Genomic DNA, 13,010 nt, shown 5'->3' with positions numbered 1-13,010 from the left:
CTCCCCACCCTATGATCCACTTCCGCTTCCATGGTTCCATCCGCTGCCAGATCCACTCCCAGATATCTAAAACACTTCACTTCCTCCAGTTTTTCTCCATTCAAACTCACCTCCCAATTGACTTGACCCTCAACCCTACTGTACCTAATAACCTTGCTCTTATTCACATTTACTCTTAACTTTCTTCTTTCACACACTTTACCAAACTCAGTCACCAGCTTCTGCAGTTTCTCACATGAATCAGCCACCAGCGCTGTATCATCAGCGAACAACAACTGATTCACTTCCCAAGCTCTCTCATCACAACAGACTTCATTCTTACCCCTCTTTCCAAAACTCTTGCATTCACCTCCCTAACAACCCCATCCATAAACAAATTAAACAATCATGGAGACATCACACACCCCTGCCGCAAACCTACATTCACTGAGAACCAATCACTTTCCTCTCTTCCTACACGTACACATGACTTACATCCTCGATAAAAACTTTTCACTGCTTCTAACAACTTGCCACCCACACCATATATTCTTAATACCTTCCACAGAACATCTCTATCAACTCTATCATATGCCTTCTCCAGATCCATAAATGCTACATACAAATCCATTTGCTTTTCTAAGTGTTTCTCACATACATTCTTCAAAGCAAACACCTGATCCACACATCCTCTACCACTTCTGAAACCAAACTGCTCTTCCCCAATCTGATGCTCTGTACATGCCTTCACCCTTTCAATCAATACCCTCCCATATAATTTACCAGGAATACTCAACAAACTTATACCTCTGTAATTTGAGCACTCACTCTTATCCCTTTTGCCTTTGTAGAATGGCACTATGCACGCATTCCGCCAATCCTCAGGCACCTCACCATGAGTCATACATACATTAAATAACCTTACCAACCAGTCAACAATACAGTCACCCCCTTTTTTGATAAATTCCACTGCAATACGATCCAAACCTGCTGCCTTGCCGGCTTTCATCTTCCGCAAAGCTTTTACTACCTCTTCTCTGTTTACCAAATCATTTTCCCCAACCCTCTCACTTTGCACACCACCTCGACCAAGACACCCTATATCTGCCACTCTATCATCAAACACATTCAACAAACCTTCAAAATACTCACTCCATCTCCTTCTCACATTACCACTACTTGTTATCACCTCCCCATTAGCGCCCTTCACTGAAGTTCCCATTTGTTCCCTTGTCTTAAAGCGCACTTTATTTACCTCCTTCCAGAACATCTTTTTATTCTCCCTAAAATTTAATGATACTCTCTCACCCCAACTCTCATTTGCCCTCTTTTTCAGCTCTTGCACCTTTCACTTGACCTCCTGTCTCTTTCTTTTATACGTCTCCCACTCAATTGCATTTTTTCCCTGCAAAAATCGTCCAAATGCCTCTCCCTTCTCTTTCACTAATAATCTTACTTCTTCATCCCACCACTCACTACCCTTTCTAATCAACCCACCTCCCACGCTTCTCATGCCACAAGCATCTTTTGCGCAATCCATCACTGATTCCCTAAATACATCCCATTCCTCCCCACTTCCCTTACTTCCATTGTTCCCACCTTTTTCCATTCTGTACTCAGTCTCTCCTGGAACTTCCTCACACAAGTCTCCTTCCCAAGCTCACTTACTCTCACCACCCTCTTCACCCCAACATTCACTCTTCTTTTCTGAAAACCCATACAATCTTCGCCTTAGCCTCCACAAGATAATGATCAGACATCCCTCCAGTTGCACCTCTCAGCACATTTACATCTAAAAGTCTCTCTTTCGCGCGCCTGTCAATTAACACGTAATCCAATAACGCTCTCTGGCCATCTCTCATACTTACACACGTATACTTATGTATATCTCGCTTTTTATGCCAGGTATTCTCAATCACCAGTCCTTTTTCAGCACATAAATCTACAAGCTCTTCACCATTTCCATTTACAGCACCCCATGTATACCAATTATTCCCTCAACTGCCACATTACTCACCTTTGCATTCAAATCTCCCATCACTATAACCCGGTCGCTTGCATCAAAACCACTAACACACTTATTCAGCTGCTCCCAAAACACTTGCCTCTCATGATCTTTCTTCTCATGCCCAAGTGCATATGCACCAATAATCACCCATCTATCTCCATCAACTTTCAGTTTTACCCATATTAATCGAGAATTTACTTTCTTACATTCTATCACATACTCCCACAACTCCTGTTTCAGGAGTACTGCTACTCCTTCCCTTGCTCTTGTCCTCTCACTAGCCCCTGACTTTACTCCCAAGACATTTCCAAACCACTCTTCCCCTTTACCCTTGAGCTTCGTTTCACTCAGCGCCAAAACATCCAGGTTCCTTTCCTCAAACATACTACCTATCTCTCCTTTTTTCACATCTTGGTTACATCCACACACATTTAGACACCCCAACCCGAGTCTACGAGGAGGATGAGCACTCCCCGCGTGACTCCTGTTTCCCATTTTTTAGAAAGTTAAAAATACAAGGAGGGGAGGATTTCTCGCCCCCTGCTCCCGTCCCCTCTAGTCGCCTTCTACGACACGTGTGTATATATATGTATATATATATATATATATATATATATATATATATATATATATATATATATATATATATATATATATATATTATATATATATATATACATTTATTTATTAATTTATTTTGTTTTGTCGCTGTCTCCCGCGTTAGCGAGGAAGCGCAAGGAAACAGACGAAAGAATGGCCCAACCCGCCCACACACACATGTATATACATACACGTCCACACACGCAAATATACATACCGATACATCTCAACGTATACATATATATACACACACACGCATATACATATATACACATGCACATAATTCATACTGTCTGCCCTTATTCATTCCCGTCGCCTCCCCGCCACACATGAAATAACAACCCCCTCCCCCAAATGTGCGCAAGGTAGCGCTGTAAAAAGACTTTGTGACATCAAAAATACAGTAATCTAAGTAATGATGATATTAATATCTGTAAGGGTGTATGCCAGCTTGTCAAAACCAGTGGAAGCTAATTGCCCTAAAAGAATCATAAGAGCTATTAACACCTTAAAAAAAGACAACGATATACATATTACTAAAGCAGATGAGGCTAACACTGTTGTGATTTTAGACAAAAGTAACTATTTATCTAAAATGAATGATCTTCTAAATGATAACACAACATATTCTAAACTTAGTAAAAATCCCTTAGAAGCAGTTAATTCTTATTTCAATAAAGAAATGAAGTTGTTGTTGAAAGGTAATATTTCTCTTACCAAACGTTTGTCATCTTTGTCCCCTTCATCGCCATATATGTATGGACTTATCAAAACACATAAACAGAATATTCCAGCAAGACCTATAGTGAGTTCAGTAGGCTCCATCACATATAAATTGTCAAAATGGTTAGTTTCTTTATCAAGCCCTTTAGTAGGTAAGGTATCAAATTCTAATATCATGAACAATGTAGATTTCGTCAAGAAGACAAACAATATCAATGTTAATTTTGATTTCAAACTAGTTAGCTTTGATGTTTCCTCACTTTTCACTAAAGTTCCAGTTGATGACCTTTTAGAATATTCATTTGATGTCTTGGATGATATTCATTTACCTGTTTCAAAGTCTAGCTTCATTGAACTGATAAAATTGTGTATAAAAGACTGTGTATTTCAATTTAATGGAGATTATTATGCTCAAAAATTTGGTATGGCAATGGGTAACCCTCTTTCACCTGTACTTAGTAATCTTTATATGGAATTTTTTGAAACGAAATTACTAAAGGATATCTTATCTTCTAATGCAATTTGGTTTAGTTATGTAGATGATGTTCTTTGTGTTTGGCCAACAAATGAAAATTTACAAATATTTCTCCCCTTACTTAACAATTTAGTACCTTCCATCAAATTTACTGTAGAAAATGAAAATAATGATATGTTACCATTTTTAGATTGCATGATCCATAGACAAGGAAACAAGTTTAAGTTTAGCATATACAGAAAACCCACCAATGTATGCTCATATATCCATTATTACTCATCTCAACATGACAGAGTTAAATTATCATCATTTCAATCTATGTTCCTTAGGGCATTACGTATTTGCAGTCCAGAGTTTATTGATGATGAGTTTGAGAAGATATATTCTATTGGATCTAAGTTAAAGTACCCTAGATCTTTCATTGATAAATCCCTTAAGTTAGCAAAGAAATCATTTTATAGAGTTGAGCCCAAACCTCCCATTGACACCAAGAATCTTTTAGTTTTCCCTTTTAATAATAATTTCACTTTGCTTCCCATGTTGCTTAAATCCTTTAATGTAAATGTTGCCTTTAGCAACAATAACACTATAAAGAATATCTTAATCAGGAATTCACCAGAAAATTCTCTTGGTTGCATCAATAAAGTGCCTTGTGGAAACTGTGGTAAATTTTATGTTGGTCAGACTGGTAAGGATCTTTCTGTTAGACTTTAGCAACATAAATATAGTATAAGAACGGGACAAGAATCAAATTCCTTGTTTAATCATGTTAAAAACTATGATCATTGTATTACCAAGAGAAATATCATTGAATCTTCTATTATCAAATGCACAAAGAATTATAATCCTAATATTAGTGATGGTTTATACAAATTAGATAACTTTATTGTTGATAAGATTTGTAAAATGATAAGTTTATGAACGCTCGTTGTATGTTTTGGACAAACACATGTTTACCAAATGGCGTCTTAGCATAGTCTCTTCGATGTATGTCAACTGACTGTTATATTTCTCTCTTGTGTCTCCCCTGATGATGTGATTATTACACGAAAGTGCACTTGGGAACTTTTCGTGTTTCATTTTCCCTGTGGACTCATAGGAATATCTTGATCACGCGCAAAATTGTGATCCTTTCCAATATATATATATATATATATATATATATATATATATATATATATATATATATATATATATATATATATATATATATATATATATATATATATATACGCCTATAAACGCAAATATACATGCATACACATTTGCATATTCATACTTGCTGCCTTCATCCATTATGTCGCCACCCCGCCACACATGAAATAGCATCCCCCACCCTTCCAGCGGGGTAGCGCCAGGAAAAGATATGGCCACATTCGTTCACACGCAGTCTCTCGCTGTCATGTGTAATGCACCGAAATCACGGTTCCTTTTCCACATCCATGCCCCGCAAACCTTTCCATGGTGTACCCCAGACTCTTCACATGCCATGCTTCAATCCAATGAGAGCGCGTCCACCCCGGTATACCACATCGTTCCAATTCACTCTACTCCTTGCACGCCTTTTACCATTCTGTATGTTCAGGCCCCGATCGCTCAAAATCTTTTTCACCCCATCCTTCCACCTCCAATTTGGTCTCCCACTTCTCCTTGTTCCCTTATCCTGTCAATCTTTCCTCACTGATTCTCTCCATGTGCCCAAACCATTTCGACACACCCTCTTCTGCTCTCTCAGTCGCACTCGGTTTGCGGCAGGGGTGTGTATGTCTCCATGGCTGTTTAATTTGTTTATGGATGGGGTGGTTAGGGAGGTGAATGTAAGTGTTTTGGAGAGAGGGGAAGTACGTAGTCTGTTGTTGATGAAAGTGTTTGGGAAGTGAGTCATTTGGTGTTCGCTAATGATACATTGCTGTTGGCTGATTTGGGCGAGAAGCTCTGAAGATTAGTGACTGAGTTTGGTAAAGAGTGTGAAAGAAGAAAGTTGAGAGTAAATGTGAATGTGAGCAAAGTTATTAGGTTCAGTAGGTCTGAGGGACAAGGTAATTGGGAGGTAAGTTTGAATGTAGAAAAACAGGACTAAGTGAAGTGTTTTAGATCCTTGGAGTGGACTTAGTAGCGGATGGAACCATGGAAGCTGAAGTGAGTTACAGGGTGGGGATGGGAACGAAGGTTCTGGGAGTGTTGAAGAATGTGTGGAAGGCGAGAACGTTATCTCGAAGAGCAAAAATGGGTATATTTGAAGGAATAGTGGTTCCAACGATATTATATGGTTAGAAGGCATGAGCTATAGATAGGGTTGTGCGGAGGAAGGATGGATGTGTTGGAAATGAAATGTTTGAGGACAATATGTGGTGTGTGATGTTTTGATCGAATAAGTAATGAAAGGGTATGAGATATGTGTGTTAATAAAAAAAAAAAGCGTGGTTGAGAGAGCAGGAGAGGGTGTGTTGAAATGGTTTGGACACATTGAGAGAATGAATGAGGAAAGATTGACAAAGAGGATATATGTGTAAGAGGTGCAGGGAAGAAGGAGAAGCGGGAGACCAGATTGGAGGTGTAAGGATGGAGTGAAAAAGGTTTTGAGGGATCGGGGCCTGAAGATACAGGAGGGTAAAAGGCGTGCAAGGAATAAAGTGAAGTGGAACGATGTGATATACCGGAGTCGACGTGCTGTCACTGGATTGAACCAGGGCATGTGAAACGTCTGGTGTAAACCATGGAAAGTTTTGTGGGGCCTGGATGTGGAAAGACAGCTGTGGTTTTACTGCATTTCACATGACAGCTAGAGACTGAGTGGGAACGAATGTGGTCTTCTTTGTGTTTCCTGGCGCTACCTCGCTTTGGTGGTGGGGGGTGGAGGGGATCTATTTCGTGAGTTGAGGGATGGCGACAGGAATGGATGAAGGCCGCAAGAATATGTACATGTGTATATATCATACCAACCTCCAACAGCCAGGATGGAACCCGGAACCCCTGTGCAACAGGCGGGAGCCCTACCGCTAGGATATGATCGCCCTTAATAGGGAAATGACTATTCGAAGACTTTGTACTCGAATACCCTTCATGTTGGTGAGCAACGGGGTCTACACCGGTCATTTCCCATCAGTCTCACACAGCCAGCAGATAGCATTTTACCGAACCTAACTGTACAACGCAGAGGTATATGAATACGAACATAGTGCATATGAACGCGCACTTCATAGAACATACCCACCTCCAGCAGCAAGGATCCAACCACTACATATTCTTTAATGCACCCCTACATATTCTAATGTACTACGACATATTCTCTAGTGCTCCATAACATATTCGCTAATGCACCACAGCATATTCTTTAATGCATCACAATATATTCTCTAACGCACTACAACATATTCTCTAATGCACCCCTACATATTCTCTAATGCATCCCTACATTTTCTCTAATGCACGCCTACATATTCTCTAATGCACAACATCATAGTCTCTAATGCACTCTTACATATTCTCTAATGCACTAAAACATATTCTATAATGCACCCCTACATATTCTCTAATGCATCCCTATATATTCTCTAATGCACTCCTACATATTCTCTAACGCATCCCTACATATTCTCTAATTTACTCCTACATACTCTCTAATGCACCACCACATAGTCTCTAATGCACCCCTACATATTCTCTAATGCACTGAAACATATTCTCTAATATATCCGTACATATTCTCTAATGTACCCCTACATATTCTCCAATGCACTCCTACATATTCTATAATGCACCCCTACATATTCTCCAATGCATCCATACATATTCTCTAATGCACTCCTACATGTTCTCTAATGCATCCATACATATTCTCTAATGCACTCCAACATGTTCTCTAATGCATCCATACATATTCTCTAATGCACTCCTACATGTTCTCTAATGCACCCCAACATGTTCTCCACTCAGTATTTTACCCATCACTACTCTCGCCTCCCTCTTCTTCACCTGGTAACATTCACTTTATAGCTCCAGGTTTCACATTGTTCTCATGCTCCCTCCTGCCCCAGCCGTGAAGGGAGACCCTCCAGGTATTCTGAAGCCATGTGATATATTCTACACATTATACTGTGTGTCTTTTCCTCAGTCTTACCTGAGCAGACATTACTGACACTCACGCCGTCAGGAACACAAATGTGACGGATTGTTTTCGTTGCCTCCTGGTGTAATCTCATCTGCCCTCATTCCTCTCCATATCTAATGCTTCCATTTTGTCTTGTACACAGACGTCTCCCATGTAGGGTCACATTATCCTCACTCATACATACACTGGAGCGATACTGATGCAAAACCCTCCCGCTCGTTCCTGTCTGTCATCATCAAGTGGTGTCTTGTCTTAGCTTCCTCAGAAATAGTGTTCAGTTGAGGACCCCCGAGTGTGATAACGCCTCTTATACCTTCCTCTTGCAGGGCTGTTCAGGCGGGCCATCCTGCAGTCGGGGGCGGCCTTGTGCGCGTGGGCTCTGAGGGAGGACCATAGACGGGTGGCCATCACGCTCGGCCACCATTTCAACTGCCTTCCTGTGGGCGACTGGCCAGAAGAAGCCCTGGACAGCACTCAGCTCCTCGCCTGCCTCCAGCAGGTTCCCGTTAAAGATCTTTTTCTTGTGCCTACGTCATTTTATGTGAGTATGAAACACCCTCGTCTGGCTCGCGTAAGTGACTAGCATGATTCAGTGACAGCCTCCGTGATGTAGGATTCGTTTAGCGTTTTGATCAAAATCATGAACTTAGAATCTGATAAGGTTTGCTTGTATGACTTATAACAGCCGTGTTTTGAAGACTGGCAAAGCTGACTACCAGATTTTAGTACCAAACAGCAAGAAAGTTAGCTTTTTTGGTAGGGGGAAGACCAAATTGAAGGTGGAAGGATGGAGTGAAAAAGATTTTGAGCGATCGGGGCTCGAACATACAGGAAGGTGAGAGGCGTGTAAAGAATAGAGCGAATTGGAACTATGTGGTATACCGGGGTCGACGTGCTGTCAATGGACTAAATCAGGGCATGTGAAGCGTCTGGGGTAAACCATGAAAGGTCTCTGGGGCCTAGATGGGGATAGGGAGCTGTGATTTCAGCGCATTGCACATTACAGCTAGAGACCGATTGTGAACGAATGTCACCTTTTTTCTGTTTTCCTGACGCTATCTCGCTGAAGGGGCAAATTGCGATTAAGTATAATAATAGACAAATAGATAGATAAATGAATAAATGAATAGAGAAATATATATATATATATATATATATATATATATATATATATATATATATATATATATATATATATATATATATATATACATATATATATATATATATATATATATATATATATATATATATATATATATATATATATATATATATATATATATATATATATATATATATATATATATATATATATATATATATATATATATATATATATATATATATATATATATATATATATATACATATATTAGAATGGATCACAATTTTGCGCGTGATCAAGTATATTCCTAAGAGTCCACGGAAAAATTGAAACACGATAAGTTCCCAAGTGCACTTTCGTGTAATAATCACATCATCGGGGAGACACAAGAGAGAAATATAACAGTCAGTTGATATGCAAAGAAGAGACGAAACTAGGACGCCATTTGGTAAACATGCGATTGTCCAAGACAGACAACGAGCGGTCATAACCTTATCATTTTTCAAATTCTATCAACAATAAAGTTATCTAATTTGTATAGACCATCACTAATATTAAGATTATAAATCTTTGTGTATTTGATAACAGAAGATTCAATGAAATTTCTCGTGTTAATAGAGTTTGAGTTAATAACTGAGATGGCATTACTCCAGTCAATACAATGATCGTAGTTTTTAACGTGATTAAACAAGGCATTTGATTCTTGTCCTGTTCTTATACTATATTTATGTTGCTTAAGTCTAACAGAAAGGTCCATACCAGTCTGCCTAACTGGTATGTGACTGGTTCTCAGGGAATGTCGGTTTGCGGCAGGGGTGCGTGATGTCTCCATGGTTGTTTAATTTGTTAATGGATGGAGTTGTTAGGAAGGTGAATACAACTGTTTTGGAGAGAGGGGCAAGTATGCAGTCTGTTGTGGATGAGAGGGCTTGGGAAGTGAGTCAGTTGTTCGCTGATGATACAGCACTGGTGGGCGACTCGGGTGAGAAACTACAGAAGCAGGTGATTGAGTTTAGTCAAGTGTGTGTAAGAAGAAAGCTGAGAGTAAATGTGAATAAGAGCAAGGTTATTAGGTACAGTAGGGTTGAGGGAAAACTCAATTGGGAGGTAAGTTTGAATGGAGAAAAACGGGACGAAGTGAAGTGCTTTAGATATCTGGGAGTGGATTTGGCAGTGAATGGATATATATATATATATATATATATATATATATATATATATATATATATATATATATATATATATATATATATATATATATATATATATATATTATCTATTTATTATACTTTGTCTCCCGCGTTAGCGAGGTAGCGCAAGGAAACAGACGAAAGAATGGCCCAACCCATCCACATACACATGTATATACATACACGTCCACACGCGCACATATACATACCTATACACCTCAACGTATACATATTTGTATACACACATAGACACAATCATATATACACATGTACATAATTCATACTGTCTGCCCTTATTCATTCTCGTCGCCACCCCGCCACACATGTAATGACAACCCCACTCCCCCCGCATGTGCTCGATGTATCGCTAGGAAAAGACAACAAAGGCCACATTCATTCACACTCAGTCTCTAACTGTAATGTATAATGCACCGAAACCACAGCTCCCTTTCCACATCCAGGGCCCACAAAACTTTCCATGGTTTAAACCAGACGCTTCACATGCCCTGGTTCAATCCACTGACAGCACGTCGATCCCGGTATACCACATCGTTCCAATTCACTGTATTCCTTGCACGCCTTTCACCCTCCTGCATGTTCAGGCCCCGATCACTCAAAATCTTTTTCACTCCATATTTCCGCCTCCAATTAGGTCTCCCAGTTTTCCTCGTTCCCTCCACCTCTGACAAATATATCCTCTTTGTTAATCTTTCCTCACTCATTCTCTCCATGTGACCAAACCATTTCAAAACACCCTCTTCTATTTCTTCAACCACACTCTTTTTATTATCACACATATCTCTTACCCTTTCATTACTTACTCGATCACACCACCTCACACCACATATTGTCCTCAAACATCTCATTTCCAGCACATCCACCCTCCTGCGCACAACTCTATCTATAGCCGACGCCTCGCAACCATATAACATTGCTGGAACCACTGTTCCTTCAAACATACTATTTTTTCTTTCCAAGATAACGTTCTCGACTTCCACACATTTTTCAACGCTCCCAGAACTTTCACCCCCTCCCCACCCTATGATTCACCCCCGCTTCCATGGTTCCATCTGCTGCCAAATCCACTCCCAGATATCTAAAACACTTCACTTCCTCCAGTTTTTCTCCATTCAAACTTACCTCCCAATTGACTTGACCCTCAACCCTGTTGTACCTAATAACCTTGCTCTTATTCACATTTACTCTCAGCTTTCTTCTTTCACACACTTTACCAAACTCAGTCACTAGCTTCTGCAGTTTCTCACACGAATCAGCCACCAGCGCTGTATCATCAGCGAACAACAACTGACTCACTTCTCACCCCGGCCGTAAACCAATATTCACTGAAAACCAGTCACTTTCCTCTCTTCTTACAAGTACACATGCCTTACATCGTCGATGAAAACTTTTCACTGCTTCTAACAACTTGCCTCCCAGACCATATATTCTTGATACCTCCCACAGAGCATCTCTATCAACTCTGTCATATGCCTTCTCCAGATCCATAAATGCTACATACAAATCCATTTGCTTTTCTAAATATTTCTCACATACATTTTTCAGAGCAAACACCTGGTTCACACATCCTCTGCCAATTCTGAAACCACACTGCTCTTCCCTCAGTCTGATGCTCTGTACATGCCTTCACCCTCTCAATCAATACCCTCCCGTATAATTTCCCAGGAATACTCAACAAACTTATACCTCTGTAATTTGAGCACTCACTCTTATCCCCCTTGCCTTTGTACAATGGCACTATGCACGCATTCCGCAAGTCTTCAGGCACCTCACCATGAGCCATACATACATCAAATAACCTTACCAACCAGTCAACAATACAGTCACCCCCTTTTTTAATAAATTCCACTTCAATACCATCCAAACCCGCTGCCTTGCCGGCTCTCATCTTCCGCAAAGCTTTTACTACCTCTTCTCTGTTTACCAAATCATTTTCCCTAACCCTCTCACTTTGCACACCACCTCGATCAAAACACCCTATATCTGCCACTCTATCATCAAACACATTCAACAAACCTTCAAAATACTCACTTCATCTCCTTCTCACATCACCACTACTTGTTATCACCTCCACATTAGCCCCATTTACTGATGTTCCCATTTGTTCCCTTGTCTTACGCACTTTATATACCTCCTTCCAAAACATCTTTTTATTCTCTCTAAGATTTAATGATACTCTCTCACCCCAACTCTCATTTGCTCTCTTTTTCACCTCTTGCACCCTTCTCTTGACCTCCTGCCTCTTTCTTTTATTAATCGCCCAGTCATTTGCATTATTTCCCTGCAAAAATCGTCCAAATCCCTCTCTCCTCTCTTTTACTTATAATCTTACTTCTACATCCCACCATTCACTACCTTTTCTAATCTGCGCATCTCTCGTGCTTCTCATGCCACAGGATTCTTTTGCGCAAGCCATCACTGCGTTCCTAAATAGATCCCATTCCTCCCCCACTCCCCTTACGTCCTTTGTTCCCACCTCTTTCCATTCTGTACTCAGTCTCTCCTGGTACTTCCTCACAGAAATCTTCTTCCCAAGCTCACCTACTCTCATCACTCTCTTCGCTCAAACATTCTCTCTTCTTCTCTGAAAACCGCTACATATCTTCACCTTCGCGCGCCTATCAATTAACAATAACGCTCTCTGGCCATCTCTCCTACTTACATACGTATGCTTATGTATATCTCTCTTTTTAACCCAGGTATTCCCAAACACCAATCTTTTTTCAGCACACAAATCTACATGCTCTTCACCATTTCCCTTTATAACACTGAACACCCAATGTACACCAATTATTCCC

General features: G+C 40.0%; 1 protein-coding gene across 4 annotated transcripts in view; it reads left to right on the top strand.

Annotated features, from left to right (window-relative positions):
- The window catches only part of LOC139761948 (venom carboxylesterase-6-like), a 125,350-nt gene that overhangs the window by 83,107 nt on the left and 29,233 nt on the right, over window positions 1–13,010 (top strand). For all 4 annotated transcript variants that reach the window (XM_071686657.1, XM_071686655.1, XM_071686656.1 and 1 more), the window contains exon 6: window positions 8,223–8,437. In XM_071686657.1, the coding sequence (XP_071542758.1) occupies window positions 8,223–8,437 (215 nt within the window). The remainder of the gene's footprint in view (window positions 1–8,222; window positions 8,438–13,010) is intronic.

This window comes from Panulirus ornatus, chromosome 42, assembly GCF_036320965.1.
Source record: "Panulirus ornatus isolate Po-2019 chromosome 42, ASM3632096v1, whole genome shotgun sequence".
NCBI lineage: Eukaryota > Metazoa > Arthropoda > Malacostraca > Decapoda > Palinuridae > Panulirus > Panulirus ornatus.
This window is presented reverse-complemented; position numbering and strand designations above follow the sequence as displayed.